We start from the raw sequence: 10,519 nt of genomic DNA on the forward strand, positions 1-10,519 counted from the left end.
CTCTTTTCCTCTGTCCCTCTCTCTCTTTCCAAGGCAAGCAGTCAAGAGGATCCAAAATACCAATACCCTTTTCTCCTTGACATTGTCTTCTTCCCTAGTCAGCATTTTACTGCCCTTTTATGGTAAAAAAAAAATGAGTTAGAGAAATTCCTCACAGGAATATTCTTAGCAATGCAGCACTCCTGGGCTTTACCCTATGTTAGCGTCAGTAGCTACGCAAATGAATCAGTTTTGATGTGAACATATCTCTGCCACAAATAGGATAAAGACAAATCTATTAGCTATAAAATTCTTCACATTAGCTCTAAACAGGTGCTCACCTGAATCATAAAGTGCCCTATAAGACATTTTAAAGGGGACCAATGGAAGCCCTGATTTGCAATTAAAAGAGCCAATCAAAGTTTTGTTTTTTTTTACTCTAGGACTTCCATTAACATTAAAGCGATAGTTCACCCAAAAATGTTGTCATCACTTAACCCTCAAGTTGTTCCAAACCTGTATGAGTTTCTTTCTCCTGTTGAACACAAAAGAAGATATTTTAAAGAATGCTGGTAATCAAATTGTTGATGGTTGCCATTAACTTCCATAGTAGGAAAAAAAATACTATGAAAGTCAATGGCTACTGTCAACTGTCTGGTTACCAGCATTCTTTAAAATATCTTCTTTTGTGTTCAACAGGAGAAAGAAACTCGTACAGGTTTGGAACAACATGAGGGTGAGCAAATGATGACAACATTTTCATTTTTGGTGTGAACGATCCCTTTAAAAATAAATGATTGAAGATTAAAATGAATCAGTGAATAATTTTTGAACTAGTTCATTAAAATGAATCATCCAAATAAACCAACTCACTAAAATTATTCAGACTTCCCAACATAATTTGAGAGAGATATTCTAGCTGAGCATGTTTTGTCAAGCTACACCACTACTTGTTGAAAACTCTAATATATTGTAATTTTATTGTTGAATCGAAATATTGTATTGAAAACAATCTTGAGAATTTGTGAAAATTTGGTCATTCTCCATTCAAGTAGAAAGGAGATGTACTTATATGTATTGTCTACATAGAGAATAGCTAGCCTAAGGCATTACCAAGATGGCCACCGACCAGACTGACTTGCCTTTAAGGGACTTTGGGAGCATCCAAAAGAGACAGACTCCCTTCTGAGACCACACCAATTTGAGAAAGGCACCTCTATCACTTTTTTTTCTTCTTCCTGTGTGCAATTATTCTGTTTATCCAGAAGGCTGCTGGCCATTGTCTGAGGGGGTGGAAGACTTATAAAGGCGTGAAAAAATAGGGGAGAGGGTATGTTGCGAGTTGGGGTGTTGGGGAGGTTGGATATCTATAACCTTTGTAATCTCCCCCCCCCCCCACCACCACCTCTCTTCTCTTTTTCTTTCTCACCCCCTCCATTCCATGTGACATTCATTCATCAGCCAAGTGCGTTTGGCAAGCCCTTCGCCTATGAGCGCCGTCCCAGTGACCACTAACCTTGGTATGTCCTGACACTCGTGATGAGTATCTGCAGGACACAGAAGGCAAGCAGGCTGCTATGTCAGGCCTTTATTGTGTACTGCCGAGGCTGGGGACAGTCAGCATAATCAAACAAATGACCCCTGAAGGCTGTGCCCCTCAGGGAGGGAGAAGTAGAAGGAGACAGAGCTCTGGCCAAAAGCACTTGGGCAGGATTTTTTTTTTATCTCCTCTTCTCTTCCCCCTCCCTTCCTATGATCTTGCCCCAGGAGAAAGTGTGGAGGAGGGGAGAAATTACTGTACGGCACTGTACAAAAATGTCACCCGTTTGAGACGGACAGAGTTTGAGCACAGCAGTGTTGCGATGATACTTTAAATTACAAGTAACTTTGTAGTAGTACACGTTACAAGTAACAGTTTCAAAGTAGTTCAACCACAGTCGAGCCGCCCGTGAAAAGTGTATAGTTGGTAACAAAAAGTAGCTACATTAAAGCTATATAAGGGAGCGATGTAGCTAAATTATATAATTTATTGATCAAATATTTAATAAATTATACATTATTTATTATTGAATACAATACAATTTTCAATAATTACACATAAATCTGAACTTAAATAAAAATAAACAACAACTTAGCTTATCTGAACTGAATCAGAAACATAGTGCCAATCATCACTATTAAACTAAATATTTATTCCGATGCCATGGAACGCCATTAAACAGAGAGAAGATTCAAATTAGGTTTTGAATCAGTTCTTTAAAATGAGTCTTCCAAATGAACCATCGCAACGCTATTTGAAGGAGACAGCTCTACGAACATTCAAATTAATCAATGAATCATTTTAACTAGTTCATTAAAATGAACTGCCAGAATGAACCAGCTTGGTTCACTGAGTGATTATTGAAATGAACTAATGAATGATTTTTTTTTTACTTGTTCATTAAAATAAATCCTCCAGATGAATTAACTCACTAGAGAGCACATTTTGTCACCCTACAATGCTACTAACTTGTTACTGGAAAAGCTATGCTATTATGCTACACTATTCAGTTAGCAACGTCACTACTTTTAGCTATTTACTCCCTGCACATCATAAAAGGGAGGTAGAATGTTGTACGTTACAGCATATAAACCCGATCAAGCCATCAACAACATTGAATCATACCATCTAGTTTAACTGCCATTATAAGTTCAGAATTTATAGCCATGCTATAATTTAATACTGCATCACAACCAAAATTCAAGCACTTATGATTGTGGCGGCAGAGTGAAACATCTTCCACACTGGTCAAGGCCTTCCAGACAAGGGTATGCCTTTGATGACAGTATATTTAACACACTTAATGGAAAAAATGGAGCTGGGGATGGTGTGGGTCGCATGGATGAGATTCTTTGTCCTGACAACTGCTCACCTGGCAGGGCCTTTGAGAAGCAGTCAGGGTCTGATTGATAGTACTGACACCAAACTAAGCGCTGATCCCGATCCACGGGAGAGGGCTGCATTGATAAAAACCAACTATAGGACTTTAACCTTGCAGGGGAGGATGAATATTAGATGGTGCCATAAACTTTGCTGTAAATACATTGATTTAGGATGGTTAGAGTATAAACTGATCTGACTCTTTGTATCTGGAATGGATACTTCAACAGAAAAGTGGAATAAGAAAAAAAATATATTCTGAAGAATCTAATGAAAGTCAACGGGGTCCAATACAACATTAGACCCCACTGGCTTCTTATGACACTTACTATGATACATTATGGACAAAAAACACCAGACATTTTTCAAAACAACTTATTTTGAGTTCCAAAGAAGAAAAAGTTTCGCAATGACATGAAGGTGAATAAATGATGACAGAATTGTAATTTTTCGGTGAACTTTCCCAGCTGTGCCCATCAAAGGCTAGTGTTTTCTCTGTGGCCTATTGTAACACATTTAATACGACAGCATTATGTTTTTGTTTCTCGTATGCAACCTTTGTGTCTGTTTCTGTGTCCTCGTGCCTGCTTCCCCATCTGTGTTTGAGTGTGTGGGTGTTTGTGTGTGTGTGTGTGGCAGTAAGCACCGTGTCTGGGAAGTGTCTTGTCTAGCTGTAGGGGAGGTGGCTTAGTTCTTTGCCTGGCTAATCATCTCTATAATGTTAGCGGAGAGGAACTGTCACTGGTGCTAAAGAGATCACAGGGCTAGTCTACAGTATGCCCCCGGTCTTGGCCCTCTCTCACGAACAACAGCCTCACGCCAGAGTGGATGTGTTCTGGTTGTACAGAGCAAACTCCTAAGTAGTGTCCTACACACAAGCTGATTACTTTGCTTGTGAAAACACTGCCGTTAGAGATCCAGACCCTGTCCAAGAGAACCAATAAGCTACGTGATTGTTACAGAATCAAGTTTCTCTGGAACCCGATAAGAAGCAAAGCTGAATGTAGTATTTTATGGGCTGCTATCAGTGGCAGAATCTTCTTCTTCCCCTTCTAGAAGTGGAAGCATATTGAGACAAAAAGACATTTTATGAGACATCGCTAACAATCTTGTGTCAAATAAAGGGAAGTCAACAAATTATGTTTCGCTCGCTCTAGGAAGTAGACTCTAAAAGAGGAACAGCTCAGGTAATGTTTAACCCAATGAGTTCCTCTTGGTTACAACCTCACAAATTCTGTCACCTTCAAAACATTGACTGTAAGGTGTTATGAAATGGTTTAAATGGTTTCAATTAAATTCTTGCTGCTTTTTTGACTAACCATTCAAAAGCATTTAAGTACTTTCACGTCCCCCAATGTTGCAGTTAGACACAAAAAAAAAGAAAAAAGAAAAAATACAAGTGACAAGCCTAAAAACAGTTAAGTTCCACTCCAACACGGGTATTCAAGTCGCCACCACCAAAATGTGTTTCAGCAACTGAAACAAAGAGGAATTAGTGTAGTGATGGTGTTTGGAGCTGTTCTCTATGTCCCCTCAGACTTGGCAGCCCAACGCTCCCCTATACACAGTTTCTGCCAGGAGGGTCTTTCGGCTCTTGGAAGGTCCCACTTGAGCCTCAGTGCAAAAATCTTATTTTCTTTTTTAAATTCTCTTTTTCCTTTTTCCCTTTATCCTCTTTTCTTAATCAGAGACTTGGGATTGAAACACAATATGTTTATTAATGTCATTGTCTCCTTGTGTATCAGCAGGTTCCGGAGCGATTCCTGGAAGTGGCACAGATCACGTTACGGGAGTTTTTCAATGCCATTGTGGCAGGCAAAGATGTTGATCCTTCCTGGAAGAAGGCCATATACAAGGTCATCTGCAAGCTGGACAGTGAGGTCCCAGAGATTTTCAAATCTCCCAATTGTCTGCAGGAGCTTCTGCATGAGTAGTGATTTGAATTGCTTACCAAGTATCATCCCTTCTTTTCGAGAAATCTTTACAAAGTAAGAGGTAGCATTCCTATTTTTGAGTCCCGGCTACTTTTGAATGACTTAGCTGTTAATTTTTATTTTATTTTATTTTTTTTGTGCATCTTTTTGGGAAAGTCTATAAAATTCTTGATTGTTTTGACTGTATTCAATCCTTATCCCCTTTTCCTTGCCTTTAAAATGGGCATTACTATGTTTACCACACAATGGTTAACAAATGGAACTGACACCCTTGGTCATTATTGGTCATTTTTTTTGTTGAGGGCTTTGTTTTATCCCAGGATGTTTGCAATGTGTGATGGTTTTACTATTGCTGAATAAGACTTGCATTTGTAGCTTGTATAGATGTAATTATTATTTATGATTAATATAATTATTACCATTAATGTTATTCATGCTTGCTACAAAAAAAAGAAAGGAAAAGAAAGACAAAAAATTGACATGTGGTATTCTTGTTTCTCATGGCAATGCTACAGAAAATAAATTATTCTTTGGACAAAAAATAATAATAATAAAGAGGGGTATACATTTTCTATGTGGGAAATTCATATATATATAATATAAATTTATATATATATATTTGATGTTATTCTTGAAAGGAACAGCATTAAGGTTTTTTTTTTGTTTTGTTTTTGGTTTAGCCATTCTTCCATGTTGGCTAGGGTCCAATATTCTTGTGTTTTGTGTCCACATTGATAGCACTGGCTCTAGGGAGGGAGGCCTACTCGTAGGTTTTTTTTTTCCTTGACAGAGCAGCCTCTCCTGTAACTAAGCAACATGGCCATTTCATACTGGGGCAAGCCAGTTCGGCACAAAAAAAATGGACGCCTTCCCACTGAGAAACCATTCTTGCTCATAAAAAGCACACTGTCACAACTGCTCGCATAAACACACACACACACATTACTCTCAAACATAGACGCTAATTCACAAACACAAACACGTGCCGCACGGCATCAAGACAAGAGAATGGTTGTTATTGTTCATTTTCTCCACCTGCTAGCTGGGAACACCTCTATAATTGGACTGTAAATTTGGTAGATTATCTCAAGTTTGGTTTACACAGTAGACATTTTGGCTGAGAATAATTATTTGAGCATTAGCAAAAGTTTTTTTTTTTTTTTTGTACGTACTGGATTGTACATAGTTTATTTGTTAGAACTGTACAGATTTGCTTAATATTCACAATCATCTGATTATGCTGTGGCAGTGTACAGTTTATCAGTAGTGAAACCATGTTAAAGAGAGACATTGTTTGTTTGAGTTCAATTGTACATTTCTATATGAATCATATGAATTTCTTTGAGTTGCATTTTAGTAGCTTAGCCTGCTAAGAGATCCACGTAAATGTAACTAATTACAAAAATTAGCCTACCCTAGAGAAAAAAAAAAGCACAGTTTCTTCTCAAATCCGTGTTGACAAAAGAAAAGAGGGCCTTCAGACTCTTTGTGCATCCCTTCCTAGTTCATAAATAAGAGTCTGCAGTAGAGGGCAAGGGCTGGACATGTGATCTGCTCTGGAAGCCTGTGCCGTTTGCATTGGGCAAATCCAGCTGATGAATTGAAACGCAGGCCGGCAATTATTGTCAGCACAATGCCTTAAAAAACCTGCTGACTTCTAGATTAATGGGCACAAAAGAGCATGAGGTGCTGTCATTCTGTCGCCAGGGCTGGCATCATCCACAGCCCCCGGACAACGCACAAAACGCCAAGCTATTCACTATGCATTGTAAAGAAGAGGAAAAACAAACCCAAAAACAAAGTTTGGCCCTGTTCTCTTCTCAAGTCTCTTGCAAGGCTGTGCTGACGTACGTTCTCCTTTACATGCATTGTGATAAATAAACGATTCTTTCAAGTCGTAAGGAATTCTGTTATCACTATTGATTCATTTAAAGGTTATGCTTTGCAACATTTTCGACCCTAAAAGTGAAGGTTGTGTCATTGCAATATTTTAATTTGCGCATAAACTGGTGCTTAGTCAAATTCATCTGCTCATAATCATCTATACAAACAGGTATCGTGTATTTTACGCATTTAATGAATCTGATAATTGCCTGTGCCTAATGTTAATTACACCAGCAAATTATTTTTGTTTTTTAATAAAAGAAAATACCATAAAATGTCACTGAAATTATACGATTTGACTTGTAAATCCTATGAAGAGACATAAAAACATAGATAGACCTGGAAAAACAATATTATAGCACAAATTGAAATTGAGGGTTATATTCTCCTTCTTTTGAAAGAAAATGCCCTCACACTAATAGGTTCTAGGTAATGAACTACATGCAAAGTCCAACTTTTACAGCCCATTTGATGAAGAACAAGTGTGACACTTAGTTCCCCATGAATCTGATGTACTTTGAGCCATTTAACGTAGCACAGAGGCAATACGTGTGCATAGGTGTGTGTGCGTGCTTATTCGGGCATGTGCGTGTTTGCAGGGAGTGTGTGATATACACGCATGATAGTACGTTAGTTTTAGTTCCCATAATGACTTCTGTTTATTTTCTTTTATCTATTGTTTCTCTTTTTGAACTTTTATTTGTATTTATCACTGTACTGCATCTTCAAGACAAACCAGAGTGAGGTTACGTTCAACATCTCAAGTCTTTTTTTTCTTCTTCTTGCTATTATACTTCTAGAAGTGTTATGATGTTTTAAATGTTTCGAGTGGCTCTCGGTCGACTATTTTTCTCCCCTTCATCTCACCACCTCTTCAGGGTTGCCCGTCTAAGGTGTTCTCGCTCGGTCTGCATTCATTTGGTATTGAAATGAGATGGATCTGTTTGCGTGGTTACACAGGGTCATTTGCTGTGTTGCTTTGTGTCGAAAATCCTAAATGTAGCCGTGTACATTTCGCACTCCATTAAGGACACTCTATAGAAGAAGAAGAAAACCTATCTGAATAACCTTGATTCAAAGTTTGGGTATGAAGTACACTATTACTACACTATTGCTCATTTACATTTGACATAAGAAACGTTGTTTTTTTCATGCAATGGGAAAAAAAAAAAATCTGTCATGTGGTGATATGTACAAATCAATTGCCAAACTCAGTTTGGGACTGTTTTTTATTACAAAGAAAGACATTACAGAAGAGAAAAGGAAGAAAGAAACTTTGTATATGACTATATTTCTGGGAGGGGAACAATTATTTGTACTGAATGCAATGTGTTGTACAAGACTCTTGACTCTTTGTAGATCTGATGCTGTATTTATGAGGTGTGTGCTCCCTGAAGGGTTTTAAACATGATTTCACTGGCTATGTAAATACAAACCGAAAATGAGAAAACACTGCCTTTCTATGATTTAGCAATATGATGTAAATAGCATTATTAGGCTTCTTCTTTTCTTTTTTTTTTGTATGAAAGAACTCTTTGATTCTAGTATGGTAATTCCAGCTGAAACTGTTACAATTTTCTTTAATACGTTTTGAAGGATACACATACATTGTTAACGGGATAGCATTGTGGATTTTGTTGTCAATTTGTCATACAGAATTTTCATAATTTATTGGTTTAATTTATCATAATTTATTTGGTGATGGTGTAATTTTGGTATTTCTGGGGATGTATTGTAATATTATTTGGTAGAAAGAGACCATATAAATGCCCTCCTAAGCTCCTTAACTCTGTAGAGACATAAAGAGACACATATGTCAAGGTAGCCATTGTAATTTCAGACACTGTAGTCATCAGAGACGCTTGATGGGAAAAAAAAAAACCAAGGAAAGAAAAAAAAAAAGATGTACAAAACAACTTTTCTTCTATCTTGTTTGGGAAAAAAAATGTGTGTTTTGAAGTTTTTATTTCTAATCACTTAAACAGACTTTTACCTTTGCTTTTTACCACCTACACAATACAGTAGTCAAAGTGCCTCGTGTGCCTTCCATCTCCTCGGAACTGAATGTATGTGCAGTATATATGCAAGCTTGTGCAAAATAAAAACTAAGTCCTAGATCAGGTGTTTCCTTTTGCCATTTGTCATCATTTAAATCAGCATGGTAATCAGAGAAAAACCAAGGAGATTTGGAGTTGCCTGTGATACCAGAAGATATTATATTAGAAGATAATATTTCAGGGTCAATCCAAGTTATTCGGTTCAACTCACAGAACAAGTTGATTGCCATGAAAATTCATTTCAACTCATAATTTTCTTTTATAAAAAGCAAAAATCTAAGTTTCAGTGAAACACTTACAATGCACGTGAATGAGGCCAATCAGTAAATGTTACTTTTAAATAGGCATAAACAGTATGAGTGTTATGATTTTATACGGAGGGGGAGGGGGGGATGCTAACCTTTTCTGTGAAATGTAATATAAAATTTTACATGGCATAACACTTAAAACTCTTAAATAGTAAGATTTATAATGTAAGGTATTTTATAAATTTGCAGGATTCACTTTTCTGATTTTAAATCCTCCAAAAATTGGCCCTATTCACTAAGCGTCTCACAGAGAAAACAACTTTTTTAGAGAGAATCAGCATTAAGCCCCAAATGGTGTCAACTGAGCTTAATTTGCAATAAATACAGGTTATTCATTTCGGCTAACTGTATAACTATTAAAGTGTTTATAGGCCTTTTCCCCCCATGTAAATCAAATTTGATTCAGGCTGAATAGAATCACAGGAGATGCACTTCATCAGATATCACAGTAGATGTTTCTCGATTATGTTGTCTTTGACAAAACACTAAAATGATGTCATTTCACCTGGATTAATATGAACAATCTGAAGCGGAGATAAATAATAATAATAAAATGCTTCAGATATTCACATCAACATCCAATCTTAATTGCAAAGAAAGAGGGTGGAAAAGGTGCACGTGAGGACAGGGCCGGCCCTGACCAATTTGCTGCCCTAGGCAAGATTTTACCTGGCGCCCCATGCATCACAGCCCATTTCACCCCGTCATTGTGTTCATGATTTAGCATATATATATATAGGCCTATATACACACACACACACACACACACACACACACACACACACACACACATTACAGCCTAAACACAAATACCAAGAGCATTACATAGCATTCAAGTCAAGTCCCCATTATCTTTTATAGCACGATTTACAATAAAGATTTAATGTGAACTTTGCTATTTTGAATAAACCTGTAAATAAATATCATTACTATGCCATAAAATGTACAGGCCAAAAGTTTGGAAACATTACTATTTTTAATGTTTTTGAAAGAAATTTCTTCTGCTCATCAAGCCTGCATTTATTTGATCAAAAATACAGAAATTTTTTTTATATTGTGATATATTATTACAATTTAAAATAATTGGTTTTCAATTTATTATACTTTAAATTATAATTTATTTCTGTGATGCAAAGCTGAATTTTCAGCATCATTACTCCAGTCTTCAGTGTCACATGTGACATCCGGTCTATCACATGATCCTTTAGAAATCATTCTAATATTCTGATTTATTATCAAAGTTGGAAACAGTTCTGCTGCTTAATATTTTTTCATAACCTGTGATACTTTTTTAGGATACTTTGATAAATAAATAGTAAAATAGTTTTTTTAAATGTTTTAAAAATAGAAATCTTTTGTAACAACAATATACACTACTGGTCAGTAATTTGGGGTCTTTTTTTTTGTTTTTTTTGTTGAAATAAATCAATACTTTTA

At 36.6% G+C, this 10,519-nt stretch overlaps 1 protein-coding gene across 5 annotated transcripts in view; it reads left to right on the forward strand.

The window, feature by feature from the left end:
* The window catches only part of prox1a (prospero homeobox 1a), a 37,173-nt gene extending 28,339 nt beyond the window's left edge, over positions 1-8,834 (forward strand). For all 5 annotated transcript variants that reach the window (XM_082142876.1, XM_082142874.1, XM_082142873.1 and 2 more), the window contains exon 5: positions 4,648-8,834. In XM_082142876.1, the coding sequence (XP_081999002.1) occupies positions 4,648-4,833 (186 nt within the window). In that variant the 3' untranslated portion in view covers positions 4,834-8,834. The remainder of the gene's footprint in view (positions 1-4,647) is intronic.
* Positions 8,835-10,519: the final 1,685 nt, after the last annotated feature.

The sequence above is a fragment of the Leuciscus leuciscus genome (genome assembly GCF_965113295.1).
Source record: "Leuciscus leuciscus genome assembly, chromosome: 17".
Lineage (NCBI taxonomy): Eukaryota > Metazoa > Chordata > Actinopteri > Cypriniformes > Leuciscidae > Leuciscus > Leuciscus leuciscus.